The 24495-nt window shown below is 41.4% G+C and overlaps 1 protein-coding gene across 1 annotated transcript in view; it reads left to right on the top strand.

Annotated features, from left to right (window-relative positions):
- usta (uronyl 2-sulfotransferase a) overlaps nucleotides 1-24495 on the top strand; it is a 49691-nt gene that overhangs the window by 7744 nt on the left and 17452 nt on the right. The window contains exon 2 of the mRNA XM_076084729.1: nucleotides 20274-20317. Coding sequence (XP_075940844.1) covers nucleotides 20274-20317 — 44 coding nt within the window. The remainder of the gene's footprint in view (nucleotides 1-20273; nucleotides 20318-24495) is intronic.

Here is a 24495-nt window from a genome sequence, read left to right as displayed (position 1 = left end):
ATAAAGGAGTGGAATCGGTCTTCTTATCTAATTCTCGAAGAACAAATACTTGTATTTCCCAAAAGTTCAAACTGTTTCTTGAAGAAGCGTTGTTTCAATCTTCTCATTTTTTGCCTAGAAAGCGGGTAAGTGTAATCCCAAAATGACAGACTGTTCCTTTAAACGCTTTTATAGCCCAACCTTATGACGTACAAGTGAGGTATGATGTTCCACACAGCCCTAAGCTCGGAGTCTATTTATTACAGCCTTTTGTACTCCATATAGTCAAGAACACATATACATCAACTCTGAAGGGGGTTGTTTTTAGGAACTTTGTGCTTTGACGCTGATGTTAACTGGTTGCGGTGACTTTTATGTTAGCTCCTGTGGTGGTGCGTGAACGGATGGGTGGCTCAAGGCCCACAGCCACTGGGTGGTACCCTGGCTGATGCTTGTAAGAAGGCAACTACGTATATCCTATAATTTAAAAGATCAGTGGCAAGATAAATAGAGGTCCTGTGAGGAAATTAGGTGTCCGCTTACAACATGTAAACTGGATGCCCCGCCTTAATCAGCTCTGCCCTGTTCGTCCAGAGGGAATGAGACCTCTAATCTGAATCCAGGTCCTTTCATGACACAATCAGAAACAGAATAATTGCAGTGTGCTTTGCGAACGCTGTTGATTTTTGGATCAGCTGTGCCCTGGTGTTTTTGGCCTATTTGGTAATTTTCTTTGTTTACTTTGGCGAGTGTTGAAGCACTCCACATTCCTTTCTTTATTGCCACAGAACACCCAACATGTTGAGCTCTTGTTTCTTTTCTATTGGCCACATATACAGCAGGTGTTTGTCAAGTCAAGCAATTATTTTCCAATTTGATTCAACAACTGGTGTTTGACTTTTTCATCAGAGTCCAGGGTGGCAAACACACAGCCTAAAGCCAAGTAATTGGTTGTTAAGAGGAGGAAACATGTTGCCCGGTGGTTAGTGACATACCTTGTTCAAGGAACTCTGCCTATCTTTATTCTGAGAGAATTCACCACAGCTCCGTCTGCTAGCCTCATTTCACGGCAGTGAAAAAAATATATAGTGGTTTTAAAATAGCAGCTTGAAATATACAGCGGGGAAGATAGAGCAGCAATGCCCAACCCATGTTGTTAAAACCACTATATGCTGGTTTTTGGGAAATGTATTGCCTTGCACTTTAAAGTTTTATATAGCCTATTCCCTCTCTGGGTTCAGCGGAGTAGAACCAGAGAGGTTTTTCTTGCCGTTTTCTAGAAACTGAAGCTATTTGCAAAAGTAATTTTATATATCAGAGTACATCATTACTCTTTAAAGCAACTATAATTAATATTTTTGTCGTAACAATGGTTCACATGACTATATTCATGCAGAGTTTACTTCTAGTGACAAACCCAGAGAGAATTACAGTATCAGCTGACTGGGCTATTTGAGCGTTTAGCTTATGTTAACCGACTGTTAAAGTTGTGTGGCCCGCAACTTTAACTGTTTCGTTTCAAGTGACCAGAAGCATGACTCTAAATAAATGTCTTATTTTGGATGTAGCCTACTCATGAATAAGCTACCCATGCTAACATTGATTTATTCTGCTGTCTTTATGAACACTAGCTCTTCTGTTGTTTTCAGTTGTAGAAGGCAACAGCTTGTACAGTTGCTAAATGTTATTTTTGCCAGACACCAGGACTGAGGCCTTACGCCAATGTCAGCTGTGGGGTTTTCAAAGACATCAGAAGTTGTCTTTTTGGAAAACGATACCAAAACACACGGATTATCATTTTCTACAACCTTCTGCCTTCATGATTATGGAGGCCTTTTATCTGCTCTGCACAGGCCCGTTTGCTCAAAAACAGCCCTGAACATAAAAAAAAGAAAGATTACATAAATGTGGGTGTCTTTGCTTCCACATATTCGTGTGCAAGTACAATCATATAGATGCCTCTAATAGACCCTAATTGGTCTCAGATGAAACAGGACCAGACTCAGATTAAGGAAATACCGTTCAGGAAATTCATGCTCATTCAGCTGCTACTCATCTTGCACAAAAGATTGAATTGTTTAATTCATAATATGCCACTGCTGCAAGCAAAGACTATATACATTCCATTTTTATTTCACTGCAACATTTTCCTTTGTTTAGTCTGAAGGCTGGTCTATGTTTTACACCCCAACTTTAGTTCTTTCACAAGAAACACTCTTCACACACGCTGGTAAGAATGCATTTATTTTTGTTGAGACAAAATAGTTTTTACAGAGCCACGCCACATATCTGAAGGCCAAGTGAAATAAAGAAAGCTAGACAGATGAATTAAAAACCCCTCCTACCCTCCCCGTACAAACAAAGCTTCATGCAACAGGTCTTTATTTCTGCTTGTCACTCAGCCTGAAGTACTACCTGTCTACCTCAGGCTGTTGTGTCAGTTACACAGTTACTCTAAAATGATCACCAGAAGCTTTCACAGCCTTTATGAGGGGATACAGCTGACTTTTAGTTATTGTTAACATTACTGCTAGCTGACACCAGAGACAGTATGTTAAGGGTTTGAATGTGAATTTGCAAAAAGTCTGCTCCACATCCTATAATGTGACGTGTAATAGGTTTTAAAGAGCCTTTATAGTCAAATGTGTTATAGATAAATGATATTTTTTCTCACTTTTTCCTTCTCTTTTACTAACTTTAAGACTGAGGCAATTCTTTTTTTTACATCTCTATGTCATCTTGCACGTCATTCCACATCACAAAAGACATGACATATTATTACTATTGCAGTATCAGTAGTGACTCTTTCCGTCCCTGCTTGCAACAGGTGGAATGCTACAGTGACTAACCTTCGAGCATAAAGATATTTCATTGCTCTAGAGCCTCTTGTCTGGTCTGAGACAGATTAATGTATTGATGGCAAAAGGAGGGGGCGGACGCACTGAGGTTGGCTTGAAAATATTCAGAAGGAATGTGATCGTCCCGCGTGGAGAGCACACCTCACCTCGGCCAAATCTCACACCTCTGTCTCAAAATGTGCTCTCCTCTTCTGAAACCCACCTTTGTCTCCCACCACTTCTCTCTCTGTTTTCCTTAGCATCCTGCTTTTTTTGACACTCAACAGCCATCTCTCATGCGAAGAAGGCATTGCAAATTATCATACCCCCAAAAGTGAGGGTTGTGCTAAAATCCACATCCTGCTATCACCTGTCACGCTTCTAAACTCGTCATTATAGATCTCCTTTTCTTTGTGTTTACACTCCGAAAACAACAGATCCTTCAACTGCTAAAGCGGCAACCGAGACGTACTAAGCTGCAACTGTAACCCTGTACAAATGTTCTGGTCTGCTGGAGAAACCACGTTTTCCAGATGTTTTGAAGAGACATCTTGAGTGAAAGCAACACAGTCCAAAGTTAACAAAGTTTTGATCCAAAGACACACAGACGCCCAGCTTCCAAGAAGTTATTCTCTTTCCTGTTCGGTCAAGACGACTGAGGTTGAGTCCTTATTCTCAGCAGGGGATTGGTTCAGCAGAGGAGTCAGTAAGTGGGTTTAGTGGTGTTAATTACATGGTTGGAGAGTGATGGGTTGCATTTGACTAGTGTGTGTGTTTGAAAGAGAGAGTGATGGAATGAAATTCAAACGCTTCACCCTGGTTACTTTGAGATCACTTTAACAAAGTCAAAGGTCATGTTAGGACCAAAGATAAACCATACTTAAGGGTCAAATGGATAGCTCTATAGTTTGGGTCTGATACTTAAACGCACAGTGTTGCTACGCCCCTTGAAAAGCCATCAGTTGTCTTGGCCTGGTTCACTTGCCTGGATCCTGGTTGTGTAGAGTTTCCACTGGCCTGGCCCAGAGCTACTTGCCTGTCTCTTGGCCCAGCAGCACCTTCCTGCTGCACCAGTCTGGCTTGGACTGTGCTGAATTCGTGCCAGTTGGACCTGCCTGTCCTGTAAATCCATCCATCACTCTGGCGAAAGCCCTGCTAATTCTTTGCCACAAATCTTCACCCCAAGAGTTGCCACGCTCTGTTCCACTGTTTACCCAGCCTCCCTTTGCTTTCTCTCTGTCTCCCTCCCTTTTTTCCCTTTCTCAACTGTTCCTTTGACACTTTCTTCCTATACATCTTCCTGCCATGTATCTCTTCTCTCAACGTAGCCTCTTCGTCTCCTCCTCGCGTTTCCTCCTCTGGTAGTCTGCAAAAAAAACACTTCCAAGGAAAATTCTTTCCTGGAGAGCAAACTCTAAGTGAACAGATGAAGCCTTTATGTTGTCCTACACTCTGATGTGTATGACACAAACACACACACACACCCACACACACACACACACAGAGCCATGCCACTGGGTGCATTGGCTGTGTGGTATTGCTAGCTGGAACATTTGTGTCTCTAATCGCTACATGCAGTTCCATTACATACATATGCCACCGCAGGATTTCAAAACCACTGTCTCTCTGAGCTCCCCTGTATCTTCCTCCACCGGTCCGCGTGCCCATTCATGCGCATGTGTTTATTGTTTACGCGTATTTTACCTGCGAGAGAGAGAGAGTTTGCCGACCAATGTGTAAACAATTATTACCACGTCAGTCACATTCTTTTATTTCTATATGCTTGTAGAAGTGCTTTTGGTATGAAAACTACCAAATTGTGCTGATTGCAGTCCAGACTTGTTGTAAATGAGGATGAGACATGAGACATCCTTGGCAGATTTATACAATCTGTTGGTGTAAATAGCTGTTTCACTATCTGAGAGGGAAAAAAACACTTTTTTTAATGTCTATTAATGAATTTTGCTTTAGAGAACACGTTGTTGACTACATTCTCAAAATATAGTATGACGATCGCAGCCTTTGGGGATTATTGGCAAACATTACTGTCCATTTCCAAACACCAATTTTTCTCCATAGTCTCTCCAAAAACTCTCTTAAGGCAACTTGCCACTAAATTGGAAACCATCCTCATCTATCTTCCTAATGCAAGTGTCTGCCCTTGACTCCAAAAGGTGACCCTAACCACTTTTCTCTCTCTCTCTCTCGCTCTCTCTCTCTCTCTCTCTCTCGTATGTTTCATAACAGGTTGTTGTGTTTCGTGACTCTAGCGTGTAGCTTAGTGTCGGCTAGTCCGTAATTAGCCGCTCTGTTCTAATGAGGTGTTTTCAGAAGAGCTGAAGCGAACCGCTGACCACCAGCTAGCGTCGAGTAGGCCACATTGCTAAATGAAAGAGTGCCTCCATCTTCAAGGCCACGCTTAGCTGGAGCCTGCACTCACAGGGGGCAGCCCAGTGCGCTATAGTGAGTAGTAAACAACATACAAAACATTCTGAAAAAAATCTGCGTGTTTTGCTTATATCTGGTGTTTTGATGCACCATGTTGGATTTATATGCCTGGTGTTTCCTGTTGGTGTAGTTAAACAAAAGAATCCAACGCTGAAATCATGTCAGTGAACTACAAAGACCGTAATTCATTGCTCATAGATAACAGCATGTGGACATGACGATGAGAAAGGGAGCCATTTTCAGTTTTACTTATATTTGCTTCACAAAACAAGGATGAAGCTCAGTTAACCAGTGGTGAATGTCGTGTTCAGATCCTTTACAGTAGTGAAATGAGAATTGCAATAAGACAATCCAAAAAATACTTTGGTTAAAAAGTTAATATCCTGAACATTTTAAATAAAATGTATTATCTGCTAAATGTACCTCAAGATCAAAAACAAGTTGTCTTTGTGGGGCATAGCTTCTTTCAGCGTTATATTGTTATACATGAAGTATTATTGCCAGTACATTTAGCGGCACTTTATTGCTGTAGGTTGAGGTGGAGCTATTTCTTAACTTCATATACTGTCTTTTTATCCATCAAAATGTGTCCTAATTCACAAGATAAATACATTTTGAAGTACAATCTTATTCTGCAAAGTATACAACTATAAATGTCAAATATACTCTGTGGGGTATTTGAAAGTATTTGTATGAAGCAATTTGAAATGGAAAAACTTTTATTTTTATTTCAACTTTAAACTAAATGTAAAGTAAATGTTCTCATAGTTCAGTAGTAGGAAACCTCCAACCTTTGCCAATCATCAATCCCCGTATTCATTAATGCATAGACCCACATCGCTCTGACACATGTTAATATAGACTGTGGCATACAAGTTGCTGCCTGTCTATTTATAAGAGTAAAGGATCCCAGTGGTCTAAATAAAGGGGTTTATTTCTGTGGGTTTTTCCATGTGGGTTTTTCTCCCCACAAGACAAGTCCCAGCTTTCCCGGCTGCGTTGCCCCGCAGAGATGCTTTAAGAGAAGCAGGTGGAAGAGTACACCATCCTCCTCCCGCACTGGTCCCTCGTTAGCCTAATGTCCTTTGCTTTTTGTCTTCCTTTATCTCTCCTCTCCTTCTTTATCTTTATCTCTTCTTTTTCTTTAATCCCTCGGACAATGTCATGTCCCAGACCAGAGTCTTAACGAGTGGGACAGATTCCTGCTTGTATATTAATAGGCAGAGCTAAAAGCAATGTGACACATTGATTACAGGCCAGTGCAGACTGTAAGAGTTTGTAGAACTGTGACTGTCAGCATATGGACAAAAAATGATCATGAGCAGTGATGTCGAGTGGTTTGGTACTTACGTCTCTTGAATGTCAGTGACATATTGAGGTTTCAAATGTAGCTTGAATCCAGCTCTTACTAAACCAATGTGTTAAAAAATGGGTGTGGTTGCGGTCTAGTTTTTAATTCTGGCATTTGGTTTTTTTCTGTCTTCTCCCATATGATCCCAATATTCCGTCCAACGTTCATTTTTCACACCGTCTTTTTTTCAAAAAAAGGTGTGAAAACTGGATTTATTAAGCATGCCAGCCCCAGACCATGAATGAAAGCTCACCATTCAAAGGCAGACTGCCCGGCCGTGATTGAGAGTTAATCCTCATAGCTGCCCTCAAATGACAATGAGATGGGCGTCAAGTGATGTTTATGAATGAAAGCTAGTTATATCTAGCCGCAGCTCTCTCTGTGAGCTAGTGTTTGGTCTGGATTTGAAGCTGTGCCCACATTTCCAAGAGGCCAGTCAAGGGTGAGAGAGTGTCCCTCACCTTCACACCGTGGACCTCTACCAGCCCTGTATTAGCATGAATCAACAACACTGGCGTTTGAATGTGTGTGTGTGTGTGTGTATGTGTGTGTGTGTGTGTTTGCCTCTGCCTGCATGTGTACCGTAGCTATATATGTGTGTGAGGGTGAGGGAGAGTGTGTGACTCAGCAAGGAGCCTGTAGGGAGAGTGTAGTACAGGGTCTCTCAGTGTGCTGCCTCTAACCAAGATGTGATATAATATGTAACCCTGCCTTAACACAGCAGAGGCCAAGGGAGATTTAGCACCTTCAACCCTGCCTCTGCCATTGGTGACAGAAACAGAGAAGGACTACACTTGGCACTCTGCTGGTAGTGTAAGGAAACCCACTTTATGAAGAAAATGAGGTTCCTAATGACCCATAATAGGTGTATATTTCTTCAATGCTTCTGCTTGTGGTTTGGGTTTGAGTACTTGACAAAAAAAGTCCAGGAGTGGGCAAAATAAAAAATGAGCAAAGTGTTGTCATGCTCAGAAGCTCACTGTGCACGTGTTGTGTCGAAACAAACATGCTGACATCGAAGTATTTGCTCATTAGTGCCATTGTTAGCGTACGGAATAGCCTTTTTATCATAACCACATTGATTTAATATGTTATGGCAGCTTAACTACATGTTGTTTGAATAAGCGTTTTATATTTGTCTTTTTACACTAATTATGAAGTGGTTATTAAAAGTGGCAACATGGTCCAACCAGCTCGCCCTTCATCAAGCCCCACCCCCCACCGCCACTCCGTCACTAATGTCAAATCCACCATGGAGCTCACACTGTCACTAACTGGCACTCCCTCAATAGATATTATCTCACTTTTGGAAAAAGAAAGTTTGCAGAGACGCAGACAGATGGGTCGACATTATGCGTTTGAAGGATGTATCCAGGATGTGAAACTGTTTCAGCAGCAAAAACAGGTTAAATAAAAACATACATATACATATGTTGACATAGTACTGCTTGAAATTGCGGATTGCGTGTCATTTCTATTTGATTTGGAACCGCAGATTTCAAATCCTTTGTCTGGCCAACCCTTGATTTACTTGATTAGTTGTGATTCAATGGTTTCGTTAGTTGGGCCCAACACAACTCCATGGCTGGAAAAGAAATATGGAAGAGTTGATTATTTGGAGGAGCTGCTGTGCTTAGAATTGATAAGGTTGTTGTTGTAGATCTAAGATGCCTGTGCGGACAACCCACATCTCGACTCTGATGTCCGATCAAACCTCTGCGTCGTCCGGGGTGCCTGGTGCTCAGTCACATTTTTCAGGAGGTGCACGACGCGTCTCTGCGAGCGCCGCTCTGGGGAAGCTGAGAATACAACTTTCTCTGTTTCTGAAGCTAGATCATAGTTCATGCATCTCCACACTGTTGCATCACAGTGAGTCTGCATTACATTACAGTCACTTAGCAGACGCTTTTATCCAAAGCGACTTACAATTCAGGTTCTATCACATTCATACACCGTATAGGCACAGCTACGGGAGACATTTCTGGGGTTAAGTATCTTGCTCAAGGACACGACTGAACTTCTGCTCACAAGCCTGTTATGATGTCTATGCTTGGTGCCTTATTATAGACTTTGTGTCAAACCCTACATAACTTGCTCTAGCCGGTGACTGCTTTTATGTGGACAGGTTTCCACAGATTTAACTGTCTCTACATGTATTCATGGTGCGCATGAACCAACCTACAACTTCTAATTTAACTAGACACACTACCATTACTTCCACAATCAAGTCACTTCAAATCTTATATTACATGTAGTTCTAAAAGCAAAGCTGGTCCATCCCCTCTTATCTTGTACTTGTTGTATGCATTTGGGTGTGATTGTTATTGTTGCAGTGGTTGACAGTGTAGACTGTGGTTTGCTTTGAGATTGTGCTCATAATTGTGATTCACGATGATGTTGGATTGGTTTTAAAATGCCCTGATAGTTTCTGCAGTATGAAGCCTGTTTGAAAAGGCTTCAATCTATAAATACTTTGCTCTTCTTGGAAGTGAGAGCTGCCATCTGTTGTGCATCGCTCGGGTTGTTGCTCTCTGCACTCTTTCTGGCCACTGTGGTCCAGGGAAGTGCCAAACGCCTGTCACTGCATTATCACCAAACTGTTCAAACATTGCAACTCCGTTTTGATTGTTCACTTCAGTTAAATAAAACGTTTTTATTTCCATATCAAAAAAAAAAAAAGATTTGGTTTAGTCGGGATGCTTTGTAGATGTAGTCTTGACAGTTAACATGTTTTGAATATGCAAGCGTGATGCATGATACCTCAGCTGCTATTCAAAAAGTTTTTTAAAGTTTTCCTCTTCACTGGAGCAGATCACCGTCACCAACATGTGCTCAACACATGGCAAATGCATTTTATTTGGCACCTGATGTGGGTAGGGAAAACATAATGTCTCAGGAACTAAGCGTGTTTGTGTGTGAGCGTGTGTGCATGCATGCATGTGCATGTGTGTGTGTGTGTGTGTGTGTGTGTGTGTGTGTGTGTGTTTCAGGAGGCACTATGGTGATGTCATGGGGTACAAGGTGGTCTGCTGCAGACGCACATCCTGTGGCTTCTGGTAACGGGCACTGTAAAATGTCCTTGCACACTTACACACGCACACACACACACAGACACACACCCCTCTTCAGCCTCTCACATGTACACATGCACCTTTTTTGTTGTTTTTCCCCATCTAACACACAAAACAAGGGAGTGGCAGCGTCCCTGTCCAGCAGCGGTTCAACCTGGCACTGAACAACATGGCGCCTGACAGCAGTTTCCGTCAAATGAGTATTTATGTAACAGATGATGCCCAGCACGAAGGCCAGGGCTCTGCACCATCCACTGTGTAATTAGTTAGAGCTTTTGTGGACTCCGGTTCTACATGTGAAAAAGCACACGCAACAGATACATGCAAAGTATAGCGTGCCTGCGCATACAAATATTTGAAAAGCTTCAGGGCATTAGACATAATTGTAGAAACACACATATAAAGCCTGAGCACATTGGCAACTATTGCATCTGTACAGCACTGATGTGTATGGAATAATAGTCATGGTTTGGAAGAGTTAAATTCTTCCAAACTGGAAATTAGGTAAGAAAAATATTACCCACATATGATTATAATGATGATGTATTAGGGGGATTGAAACAAATGCCTCATTTAAATAAAACAGCTATTGAACATTAGTGGAAGACTCCCTGGCATTTGGGCACGATGTAGATTTGACTAATGTTGGCCTTGCTCCTGATCCCATTTCCTGTCGGCAGTGAGTAGAAACATGTCTGACTCTGGCACCTTTGGCCCTTTTGGTACATTTGGCCCTGTGAGCTCAACGTATTGCACGTTAGGAAATGCAGAAATGACACAACACAAGCAAATTAAGAAACATCATCAACAACTGAATTACACATGCACAACATTGGACGGGCCTCTTAGAGCCACCGTATGATTGTACTGACTGTTTCTGTCAGTTTATGTTGAATGTGTCTATTTATGAAAATTCCATTGCTACAATTAGGTTTAGGGTTCATTGTGGAGGAAGTTTTCCAACTTTGTTTTATGTTTTCTTCTGTCTAGTTATTGCACTGTTGCACGTCTATTTTTATTGTCATAGAGAATGTCTTGTACTTTATTTGACCGACTGGTATTTACTATTTCCACAGTGAATAGGACTTTTGGGAATTGTTGCCCAAGTGATGATGATGATGATGATGTTTTGGGATATAGAGGCTGTGGCTTTTAGATTTCAGTGAATGAGTTAGTTTCTTTACTAATGGTTGTAACTTTTGCATTGGAACATATTGCAGCATGGTTTTCTTTTACATTCTTTTTACATTTTAAATATATTTTACAATGAATTTGTGGAAGTTACTTGTGGGGTATTACATTTGTGTTAATTCTAATATCTATTAATAACGTAAGATGGGCTAAAATAGATATTAACATCTAAATCATCCATTGCATTTCTCATACGTCTTGTTAATTTACAGCAAGTGATCGTGACCGACATTTATGTGTTGCGATAATATACCGTATGTCTGGAACGGATCAGCCCTGTGCTGAAATCACACCTCTCCGTGTCAAACAGAACAGTGTAACAGTCCTATAAAGGTCTATCGTTGGGGCCCATGAGAAAAGTAGCACACTTCAGTGGACCTGGAGCCCCCCCCCCCCCCCCCCCGTCGATATAATTTATGACATGATCTCAATTTTGACAAGGCTGTCCAGAAAGCTATTCCAACATTTTGGGGCACTGTAAGACTCTCTTTCCATAATTCCATAATTTGTCTGACCATCGCTTGTCGTCCACCTCTGTCCTTTATCTTTCACTAACCTTTATTTTTCTCATTAAGTGCCTCTCTCTCCTCCGCCTCTCTTTTGAGATTTAGCACCACACGGGGGTCTCTTCATGTGGTCTGTTTGTTTCTGAATGGCCAAGCTGCAGCGGTGCTTGCTGGGGAGCAAAGTCTGATAAGGGCTACTGCTGCTGAAAGGCAGACAGAGACAGAAAGAGATTAAATGTCAGATTTGAGACACGAGGCATCAAAATGAATATCTCTCCTGTTTGTGAATGTTTGACTCACACATGGTTGACACATACACACATGGACGCGCACGTTGTTATGATTAAAGTCCTGTCATAGCTTATAACAATATACAGAGGAATGCTTGCATCTCCTGTCATCCTCCATATGACGAGGGTCTTTCTCACAGCTGGTTGAGCTCCTGGGCCAGCACTTATACCAGTTATTAATAAGAGCCAATAATCATTATTTTGTGTTTTGTATGAGTTCCTTGCTTTCATTACCTTTCATAAATATTCACATTCATCATTAGACAAAGCAACATCTAGTTGGTTATTTTTGAATACGTATTTTTTTTTTTTTTCAGTCCTTGTGTGTGTGTGTGTGCTGGTGTAGGTACTGTTTAAACAGCACTGTATCTGCGTCTGTGTGTGTGTGTGTGTGTGTATGAATCTGTGCTTCCTGGTGGAATCATTATGTGTTTTTCTCTGTTGAAGGCATTTCAGGCCGATGAAGCCATAGCTGCCAGATAGTGCAATTCATCTTCTTCTGCTGACCTCCGCAGAGGGCTCACAAACTGATTTGATAACAGTTTGTTCCTGTTTCCCTCTCGCTGTCTCTCATTCTTCCTCCCTCTACCCCCCCCCCCCCCACACCCCGACTTTTTTTCTTTCCATATTTTGTAATTTCCTTGCTGTGCTGCAGACTACAGCAGCTGCTTTTTCCTGAATCTTCTGTCACATGACGAACCCAGAGGAATTCTGGTACTCTGTAGTAACTCGGTATCTCTCATTGATCCCTCCTTCATATGGTACTTTTTGTCTTATTTCTTCCCTTAGCATAAAGACATGAAACACGGGGGAACAGTCAGCATACCAGCACCTCTACATCTATTAAATCAGAAGTAACGGGAGGCAGGTTGTGTTTACCTTTGGACTGAACCAGGCTGTTTCCCACTGTTTCCAGTCTGTATGCTGAGCTAAACTCCTGCATCATATTTAGCATACAGACATGAGAAAGCGAATGAGTGGATTTGCCAAAATGTCAAACTGTTCCTTTAAGTTCTGATTCACTATTTAGTGGCCCTCATTCCAGCTCTTCCCAGATGTGATTGTTTTTTTTTAGGACTATGCGTTTCATATGTGTGTCCTTGGCCGTGGGGTTAAAGCGTGCTGCTCCGTGCAACTGTGATAGAGCACATTGCAGGTCTTCCAGATTCCAGGCTTTCTCAGTGGCTACATGCACATCCAAGCATGAAACCTAAAGCAAGCAGATAGTTAAAATCACACGCAGTGAGAGAAAGCCAGCAGGTTTAAGACTCATGAACCATTTTTTTCCGCATTGTGTAACATTGTGCAGTGTGTAACAGTTAAACATATAGAGCAATGATTCTTTGCATGTAACAGCGGGAGTTGCTCACCCTTAGTGTTCTTCATGGCAGCTGTTTCGTTTTTTTCACAGTGGCCAGAAAAAGAACCCTTCATGGCTAGCAACTTAAAAAGGCGAACAAAAATACAAAATACATGTTAAGATGTGGTTCACCAGCAGTCTAAAGATATCTGAATTGGTGATGAGTGTGCACCCAGCTCTTTGTGATTTCCCATATTTATCTATAGCGTGCCTCATTTGTGACTCAGCAGCATCACCACTGGATCCTAAAACAAGGGTGTAGATTGTTTTCAGTTCGCACCAACGGCTGTTGTCTGTTTTCGACATTGTCATGATGAAAGAAGTTGTAAAAACATCCTTTTTGTCTTTCCATTTTCTGTATAATTTGTATCGCCAATGGCTACCAGTTGGATCTCAAAACAAGCAGGAGGGTTTTTTGGGAAAATGGTGAACGTTCATGTCAGATAGTTGTGGCATTTCACAAGCAAGTCATATTGTTGGTCAGCACTAGCTTCTGTATAGACGATGAAGAACAGGGATAAAGTGATAAACAAGCTTGTGTTGCCAAAAAAGAGCAGATAGATTCTTTCAAAAAACGGATTTGGCTTGAGTTGATGCTCAGGGCCAAGGGAGCTGTGTTGTAAACAAACAGTTAAAGCAGGGTGTTTGTCTGGCTTCTTTCATTTAGGCAGAACCTTCTGTCCCATTTGCAGCAGAGCCAATGTGGTGGTAAATTTACTAATTACTATTTACTATTACAGTTAAAGCTCCCAGTGAATATAATGTGTTAAAAACACTGGTATAAACCACAAAATAATATGTTTTTAATATTAAGTATTTAAATCTATCTTTAATTCATACACTAAGTTATAGTTATATTAGGTTCTAATTACCATAATGTTTATACTCCATACCAATATGTAAAACTCCAATTTCATAGTTACAGTGTTAATTGGACAACCATTTCTTATCCATAAAAAGACTTGATGACAGACACAATAACATGTATTTATGGAAAGACAACATCTTGCCGCTGCTAATTGCACAAAATCTCACAACAAACTACTTAATTTACTCCCTAAAACCATCCCAGTTCCAGTTGTGTGTGGCACATTGTGTAATATTCGTTAGCGATCTATCCGTAAGATTTAAGAAGTCCCCTCCATTTGACTTATTTTGTAGGGGTGTGTGGGAAAAATCACTGGTCAATCAAAATGACCATACAGGCCTTTTTATCCATAACGAAAGGCTGGCAAGACAGCCGGTGTCGTGCACACATATCCACAAGGTACGAGGTACGTAGACACTGCAAAAGCACTCTGGTGCTCTCTAAAGGGGAAGTGACTCGTCCAGAATCAGCTGACAGATTATGCGTTGTACCAGAAATCCCTGACAGCACCGCATCCTGTGATTAACGTTATTTTCTGATTCTTTCTCATTATTGGAGCAGTATAGAGATGAAAACCTACATTATGTCACAAAGTAAAAGCATTTGCGTCACTGTCTGAGCAGTTGATGAGTGAGTACTTCTCCTACTTTGGCTGTGTTTGGTGTCAGACATCTATTAGGGTTTCAACTGTTTGGCTTATTTTCTACTGCACGGCTCATTTCTTCATTTCAAAGCCAGATTTTGAGAGGCATTCAGTGCTCATAGACTGTGTGACAGCCTGCCAGGTAGAGTAGAGTCTCACAAGGTCAAGATTCACAACGTAACGTGCTACTGGAGATCAGTATCTGTGCTGTGCTGTAAGATGTGATTCAGAAAGTGTGATGGGAATTCTTTTCCCTTTAACTTCATATTCAGGAATCCTGCCTTTCGGTTTTAACCAGGTAATTCTCTTCTACTCCACACATGGATACTTTGCAAGCTCAAAGTCCCTCACTTGATTTGATTCACTTTGCTTTGCTGCTTTGGCTTCATTCAAACGAATGCTTCTTCAGAGTTAAGAGACATCAAATGACTCATCTGGGTTCTCGTCGATCAGTTTACTTTGTCAAGTGTGACATTTACGTATGGCTAGTTTGAGTTGCTACTCCCAGCATTTTTGAAATGCACTGTTGGTTAAATACAAAACTGATCAACCGTTATCTATCAAAACATGCAATGATTGATTCCAATTTAACCATTAACCATCAAAACATGCAATGATTGATTCAAATGTGTTCATTACTTCAAATGCGTCAGTTATGACTGCTATGGGTTGTCGTAAGGCATCATTGTCATCTACAGCGCTACTTCACCCTTTAACTATTTTTATTACATAACAATACAAGCATTGACATGGATCATTTTGTCATGAATTGTATGAGTCACTCCTGTTTCCTCTTTCCTTAACATTGGAAATGATTAAGCTTTTTCTTTTTCTTGCTCCACTATGTCTTTTATTTATGGCTTCTGCGCTGCACAGCCACCAGAGTCACCACTGCTCTGCTGGGTCATCAGTTTAGCGGTATACAGTATACATGGTGGCAACCACTAGTGTCCACAAATTACATGCTTACTGTCATCTTGAAGTCTCCCAACCCCTGGAAATGTATACGCACATGTGTCCTCCTACTCCTTTTCAGTAACCAAAATTTTAGGGGAGCAATAGGTCCACAAATTAGTCTCCCTTCCCAGTTTTAGTCTTTGGGCACCTGCAATAACATAGCAACGGCACAGCCTTTCTATTTATATCAAAAAGCTGTCTGACCATTGTTGATTCTCGAGTGACTGAGGGGTGATGTGGAGCAGGGCGTAGTGGGTGGAGACCCTGACCCTCAGCTTAACTTCCTTCTGTAATTATGTAGATAGGTCATGCTACAGGTCTTAAGAGGGCCACTCCCTCACTCCAAATCAAAGGGTTGGGTAACCACACACACACACATTTCACAGACAAATACACACAGAAAAGCTTGTATGTAACCCGTACACGCTGACTTTGTTTGCATATGCTCTCTATTATGGCACAAAGGTTTTGTCAGGACTGTAACCATAGACATGTGTCTAGTTTAACTGGGTGTGTTTCACACAGCTGGATCAGGCAGATGTTATGTAATTTATCAATGTCATGAGATAGCTATCTGTCTATCCATCCGTTTGTGTTGAGTGTAAAACCTATTCCTATAACAGCAAGCACACACCTTCTCTCATTTACGTCTGCAGTATGCAGTAGATACTGAAACTACAGCAGGATGTGGTTTTAAAGGAGGAGAGAGTTTAGTCTTCACAGCTTTGGCAACCCGTAATCTGGTTCCACATACATAATACATTCCAGTGCAACAGCTCCGTAACCTTCCATCTTTGTTTTGAGTGCTGTCCCGCACAGCAAAGCGAAGGCCCCTTGACTTCAACACTGCGCCTATCCTCTTGGCCGTATTCTCAACAGTCATTCCTGTGCGGTTTTTCCGCTCCCACCTCAGCCTATTCTGGGATGTCCTCTTTCCCAAGCTCTACTTAGCTAGGTGGCCAATTTCACAAAGCAAAATAAATGGTCTATGGTCTAAATACATGTTTATGAAATTCCCAAACTTGCTGTAGCATTCCTGAAGCAGGCCAACACCGAAGGGAGAATTCCAGAGCCTGAAGGAATTGTTGCGGGATGACGCCCAATGAGTTATTCCCGTACAAACGTAGTGATCTCTGTACACTGTACAGTTCTTTGGTTTGAATTGAACTGTCAATTAAATATTTATAAAATGCATGTCTTACAGACCAAAGCTATGTTTTCTCCATGCCAAAGAATATGTATCCTGTGACAGTATTCTGATTAAAAACTTTTTTCAACATTAGCTTTCTTTCCTGCATTCAATTTTTCTCGGTCTGATTCCTGACCTTTGAATTGTTTTCCACATCTCAATTCAAATGTGGAAAAACAACCAAGCTAATCAGAGCTTTGTAGGCGCCCCCGGCTCAGCTAATGAGGTGACTAATTGATGTAGGTGGTAATTTTCTCTAACAAGGTCCTGGGTTAAAAGTTGAATTGGATCCTTCTACTAATACAAATACAGGGTTCATAGTTAGTGTGCACAAGAACAAGGATAGAGATGTTTGACAGTGGCTTGCTGTTGTGTGAGTAGAGCTTTAGTGGGAAACATAGTGAGTGATTGGTTCCCTCAGCAGATTCACAATAATTAGATCCTGTTGTATTTTTTATTCATGCGGAAAATATGTTTGGCAATAATCAGAGTTACAGAGTTTCACATTTTGTTCTGCCAAATATAAGACATTGCTTAATATTACTGCTTCTGCAGTACTACTTGCATGTGTTGTTCAGAAGATCTAAAAATTGCTTGATATGTGGAGATGTCTTGCTGTGCAGATGAGACGCTTTTATTTGCTACACAGTTTTTCTGAATTTAGTGAAGACGGACCCTTTGAAAAGTTATTTTCAAAGGGTCACTTACAAAATGTTGTTGTTCCTAAATGGCACAGATTGTATTCGGCAAAAAACAGTCTGCTTTGAAGGCTTTAAAAGCTTTAGATGTTTTTTGGTTCATTTGTTTTTAAAACTTTTCTAGATATTATAGACACACTTTTTTAGAAGTGCAGTATTGATTAGATAATGTACTTAGGGCTGGTTATGCAGCTGCTCTTAGCCAGAGGCGAGTACATGGATCTTGTGACACAGTAATCCAATTATCCATTTAGCTACAGGCCCATGCATACCTACACTCCGGTTAGTGTCTCCTTTAATCATTTATACTCACACACACACACACACACACACACACTACATACCATAAACATGTGGATGTTCAACGATGACACTGACCTTTGTTTAATTTGGGAATTATTCCTTCAAAGGAGCCCTCTGCTACTTAGCTGTGTCTCCACTTGACCATTCATGACGCGTGTATTCGTGTCAGCTTTGGGCTCGAGGACGGCGTGTCAAGTTTCTGCACGTTACATTCACAGTGTCCTTTCAAAATAAACTTCTGTGTTCACAGACAACGCACAGCATCCGCTTGTTACACGCACGCAGTCTCTTTTCAAAACAAACTTCCAACATGGGTTAACTTTGTTTTTAGGTTTACATGCGCAACAAAGCTACTTGGTTAGGTTTAGGAAAAGGTTGTGTTTTGGTTTAAAATAAGTATTGTTGGCAATTAAAACTATTTCCCTCATCCTAGGGATGAATAGAGGCTTAATCCTTTTCCAGATCCACAATGGCACACCTCTTTACCAGTTATATATGCCAGACTATTTCTTGTCCGGACCGGTTCAATAATCCACCCGTGCGTATTATAAGATTCACATAATTGTCGTACTTATCCAACCATTCAGAGAAACCCTATATCCTGAAGGAGCATCTGTATTTGTGTCATGTTAAGTACATTATTAGGTTATTCCTGTGTATTTGTAGGAACAGATGGAGCAGTGTAGGGGGCAGAATGAAGTCATAGTTATCAAACCATAGATTGGTAATATATTAAGTAAACACTGAAAATATACAAAATGCAGCTGCCACAAAGTACAGGATAATGTTTTTGTGGCCTGTTTTTTTTTCAGTTTTGCAATTGAAATATTTCTTGTTCAAGCCAATATATCTGAATTTCATTGCCTTTTAACACTGGAGCAATTGGACAATGGGGTCGATAAAGTTACTTATTAAGTTAATTTTCCTCTCTCTGTAGGGGGTGGGGGCGCAGGGCAGCTGTCAGCTTTAACAAGCATCGTTCCCTGGAAAACATTAGTTCCAATCCCGTCGTGGTGGTGGTGGGGGGGGGGGGGCTGTTATCTATGATGGATAACAGAACAGAGATGTTTGCCTCACTGCATTCTCGCCCTGCCATGACCTCAAATGCTGCAAACCTTCCGCAGCATTCCTCAGGAAAACTGTGTTAAGTCATAAAAGAGAGAAATAGCCATATGCAAAGATAGATCAAGTCTAAAAAAAAACACCCCGAAGGTGAGAATAGTGCAGCTGTGTCAGTAGTTCCACATCCAGCTCCTGATGATTCAGTGAGCCACAACACACATACTGTAAGTCAGCCAGGTTCTACATTAACTTTAGCGTGTGAACGTGTTTGTGATATTGCAACAGAGCCAAACAGAGGCAGATTGGACCTTAGTGTCAGGCTAATTATTCAAAGCTTACACACCACTATCTTAAGTGTAAACAGTACTTACGAAGTTATGCAATGCACTTCCAGGACAAGCATACAAAAGCATAACACAAGTGTGTGCCAAGTGGGAAACCTTGTCTGGTTATAAACAGTGTGTGTTCATGCATCACTTCTTGCTATTTTCATCTGTGTGTTGGATCACATTTCTCAGACACAAGGAGAGATTGTTCTCTTGTGTAATATTTCTTCTCTTTATAGCCTTACACTCCCCCCCCCCACGCTCTCCAATTTGTCATCCTCCCTTTCTCCTGCGCGAGCCACCTGCATGTTGTAAATGTGATGGGAAGCAATAGGTCTCCGGATGAATCAAAGAAAAGGCCGCTGTCTGAAGCCAGGGCCTGGATTTGGAGAGGGGGCAGAAAAACAGGCACATATCCTACGTGTGGGGGAGCCTTCAATGAGCTCCATTGTTTCCTCATAAAACAGCTTCACGGTGTTCGATGTACTGTGTAAAGACTTTGTAACTCTGTTTGTGACACCCTCAGTCTTAATGTAGAAGAGTTCCGCTGTTTTCTGTGGGTTTTGTTGTGTTGGGCGTGGGTTTTTAAGTGAAGTGCCACCTGTTGTTTAGTGCAGCCTCTGGGTGTGGCAAGGGGGAACATGTGGAGAGGAACTAAAGTTAGATGAATCTGATTAATGTGGGCACAATAAAAAAACAGCAATATCTACTCAGACCGTTTCAAGATACAAGAGAAGAAATACAAGTGAAGCTCATAAAAAAAATGTCATAATTATATTCCAATAAAATTGCATTGAAGTTGACTTGTGTTACTAATTTCCAAAAAAATGCTGTGAAACAAAGTTCATTTTAAGAGGGTTAGGAAATGCAATCTCGTCTTGTTTCCAAAGGGGGACATGGGAGAGTTTAAGAGCCACCGGTATCTAACAAATACCTTATTTTCATAAGGGAGTAATTGATACATTCATTAAACACTGGTATCACATCTGTACCGTGAATGAAAAACTCAAATCGATGCATCCTTAGTTGAAATTCCTGCTTCTTTCAGCCATCACGCTGATGCAAAGTAGCTGATTCTGATGCCCAGTCATTCTTTTTAGTTATGATATTTTGAGTCTTCTGGTCTCTGTGAATGGAAAGTGGTTACAAGATGTATGTCAGAATCCTAACACCTTAACTTTGTTGTCTCTGCAGGTGAATCCACATATCTGGATGACCACGGACCTCCTGCTCCAAGAGTAAGTCTTCCTCTTATCTCTCTACGTTATTTCCCGTTACACCCCTCTTCCTCTCTTATCTGCAGTTTCCCCCTTTTTTTAAACTTTGACTTCTTTCCTACCTCTCTTCCTCTCTCTGATGTGCTGCCCTGTGTTTCCAAGCCAGTTCAGTCCAGTCAGGATAAGGGTTAGGTCTGTGTGAATGATCTGCGCGCAAACTCTCTCTAAATACCAACTAGACCTGGCTTCAGTGCTACAGTAGTGCTCTGAAATCTCTCTCTCTCTCACACACACACACACACACACACACAGCGCTGACACAGAGGCCTTGTATTCATCCAGCTGCACGTCTGCATGACCATCTCTCCTCCATGCTCCTTCTTTCTCTCCCTGCCAACTTCTTTCTTCCTCTGTCTGCCCCTTGTTTATTATCTCCTTCTTGAATCAATCACCACCTTATTTTCACCTCATTTCTCACTTTTTTCGCTCACCTATTCGCCATTCTTTTTTTTCTCCCGTTCTGATCGAAGAGTCGGTGTTTTGTCCTGGTTTCGGGCATAACATTTAGCACGTAAACATTTGGTTACAGGTTAGTTTGTGGTGTATGTGAGCAGCTGTTCGGTTAGGTCACATCTGGGCTTTGTTTGTGAGTTATGTGTTTACTTTGAAAAGTCTGTTCTGGCCACCAAGCCACACCAGGCAACCACAGCGCTTGTTTCATACAGATCATAGTGAAACAAACTGCGGCTGAATTGAACGCTGTGGAGAAGTTGTTGGAACTTTCTCGATACCAGTTTTATTTTTGATCTGAAACAAACGTTTCCGTTTCAATTACAAGCTCACAATGCCGGTTTACTTTATAAACACTGCCATTGCCGAGCATTCAATATTATACGGACGTGTAGAAATGTATTGGAAGTGAAGTCTAATAAATCAAAAATAGTTTCCACCGTTTTGCATCGAAGATAAAGCTGAGAGTGTAACAGCTTGACTGTGTCCTGAGGAAATTTACATTATTATACACACACAGAAGCGCTGGAATTCATTTTGACACAGAAAAGTGTGATTTTAATGGAAGGGACTGAAAAAGATGATTTTACTTTATGAATTTTTTATGAAAACATGTTCCTTTCTAAATTGTGTTTGGTAATGTAAGCAGACATTCATCACATCAGAGATTTGTACTCAATATCACTCTGAGTTGATAAAACTGTTGATACAGCCATCTGGATCACCTCCAGTTATTACTGTTGGCTCGCAAAAAAAAGCTTTACGAGCAGCAACTTGTGTTTTATGGACTTTTTTGCCCCAGGTTGTATCCTCTCAGGCTTCCTATAGTACTGGTTCTCCTATCCCGAGACTGGTGTGGGTGCATCCCAAGTCTTTTAAATTGCATCGTTTCCCTCATTTACGACTCGTCTTTGTCGATCCCACTGGGGATGCTTCGAAAGAGAAGAAACGTTTGTGTCTGCACACACACATACTAACAATACTTATAAAGGCAGTTATCCCTGCCAGAGCAGCAGTGTTTTCTGTCTGTAGCCTGTTACCTGTTCAACAAACACCTGCACATGAATAACAACAGGCATTCTTTGTTTATACTGTGTGCTGTGTCCTGCTTAGAGGCATTTCTACAGCAGAATGTGTTTATACTTGTTATTCATTGTTTGCATCTGTATTTATTCATATTCTGATTGTGAATTCATCATTTAACAGCCCAGAATCTGATTATGGTCTCTTTGGAACGGTGGAAATGATAGGCTAAATGTTTCAGGGGAAACACTCATATCAAACCCGACCTCAGGAATTATCAGCCTCACGTGACTGAATGGAAATGACAATAAATAAACTAGATGGTGGATCAGAAAACAAATAGAATAGAAAACTTGGGAGTGATAGGCCTACACTTAAGTTTAATCTGTGATCTGTCTTCACTCCGATATTACTGTAAACTTCAGCATGAACTTGATTTTGAGATGCATCAGATCAGTATGATCGCCTGCAGCGGCCGTTTTTTGTGAAGGCTGCTCTCGTATGTCCTTGTTCGTGGCTCCTTAGAGATGACTCCTAGATCCTTTCTCCCCAGAGCAGGAAAAAGAGCTTTGAGACGGCCTTCGAGATGGTGGACCAGAGCAACTTCCGGTTCAATCGAGGAGTGAGGAGATTTCAAATAAGAGACTCGAGCACCCTGGTGGAGCTTGTTGGGGCTCTACACGGCCTGAAGAGCTGCAGACACAAATCAGGGCTGAAAAAACTCTTGACATCTGCTGTATAATTTAATCTTTCATTTTAAATACAGGGAATGTTCTCCTAAAAAGAGCCTAGGCAGTAAAGGAGGTTTAGCAAAGATGCAAATGCCACATTATCAACCAGTTAACTAAATGTGAGTTGAAGTTGGTATAGTTAATAAATGATACATTATAAAAGATGTATTGCGCTATTATTTTTGTGGAAGTCCGACCAAGTTCCTGAAGTTTGAAATCAATAAACTATTCTGGTTGTATGACTTTGAAATTGAAGTTTTACAAACTTCATCCAGCTACCATAGACACAGACAAGGCTGACTGTGATTATACTTTAGCTGCTAACTTTGGTTGATTCCATATATGTCGTCATCTCATCTCCCAGACAGATGATGCTAATGCCGTGTCAGTGGCAAGCGCTACATCAACCACAACTCTCATTATGTTTTCGTTGACGTCCTGCTGCAGCTGAGATTGATCTTCCATGTCAGCAGAGGTCGGTCGTATTGCAGCGTGTGCACACAGAGGTTCTGGTGAATGAAGGGAAAGATTAGAAATTGAGTTGAAAAGCACAACGTAAATGAGAACGTATGGAAAAACCACGCAGCTCTCAGAATAGAGTTATGAGTCTGTGTGTGTATGGAAACATGGCATAAATGTACCCTCTACATTTTTACACGTGTGTAAAACGTGCTTCTTAATATCACTTTAATCACACTCACCATCATATTTTGTTCTCAATTCTTTAATTGCACTAAATGAAAAAAAAAAATTAAAAAGATTTGAGTATGTTTGAGAAGTTTCGATGATGTTGTGATTTTCCATATTTAGTGAAACCATGAGGCAAAACAAAAGAGATTTGCTCTCAGAAATATTCTAATGCACAAACCAATGTTCCTGCAAGCTCGGCGGATTATTGGTTCTTCAACCAAAGCATTTCGATCTTCATTTGTCACACACATGAAGTTTCTGTATTCAACAAGTGCAAAGGAGCGTAAGGAGTCAAAGTTTCCCCATTTGCTCTCCGCCATTGAAAATCCATTCGTCTTAATTCTCATGAACATACTTGGATGGAAACGCCACTGTCACAACTACTTAGAGCAGTGAGACTCCCTCGCTCCCTCTTCAGTTGGGAGTGGAGATGAATGGATAGATCATTAATTACAGGAAGTGCCGAGAATCTTTGCTGAGCCCTGACTGAAACCTTAACATGCTGTTCTCCACTCAGTGTGGGATGAACAGTTGACAGTAGAGAGCAATGTACCCAGAGCAGGGCTAACTAAAAACAACTTACGCGGGTTAGCGGTGACGTACTGATGTGTGTTATTCCAGGAACTGCAGCAGGACGATGTGTGTGTGTATGTGTGTGTGTGTGCGGTGGTTCTGACATGTGACAAACCAGTACATGTTCTCAAAATTGCTGCTATGTGATTGGAGGTAGCAGAAATGGGCGGTCAGGCCATGAGGCAGAGACGATAGTAGTTATGCGTGTTTGTTGAACCAATGTCACGCTTTGAAAATGTCTCGAGACAGGGTGAAGCGTTTGGAGGTTTTGGTGCAAGTGTGTGGGCAGGGTGTTAGAAATGAAAGGACACTGAGAAAGTAAGAGGAGAGAGAGAGAGAGAGCGGAAGAGACAGCGTGAAAGAGATGGAAAGGTGCAGGACTACTCATCTCCTCAATGTCTGCTTGATATGGGCTCGCCAGCATCAGTGCTGTAAATACCACGACAACAGTCTGCCTCTCTGGAGTAGGAGCGCCCGGATCAGACACGGTGGAACACAGCTCTCTTATATAATACTTTTTCACACCGTGGATCGACTATTGACAGATTCCCTTTCTGGCAGACACTGCGAACAATTCTCACAGCGTGCGTCAGAAACCTTAGCTCCACAGAGCGGGAACAACAATAGCACAAACCGAAAGGTCGCCCTTTCACTGCTCTCAGTGCCGACGGG

Source organism: Anarhichas minor, unplaced genomic scaffold (genome assembly GCF_050575085.1).
Source record: "Anarhichas minor isolate MPS153535 unplaced genomic scaffold, ASM5057508v1 ptg000136l, whole genome shotgun sequence".
NCBI lineage: Eukaryota > Metazoa > Chordata > Actinopteri > Perciformes > Anarhichadidae > Anarhichas > Anarhichas minor.
The sequence above is the reverse complement of the archived record's forward strand: the minus strand, read 5'-3'. Positions and strand labels throughout refer to the sequence as shown.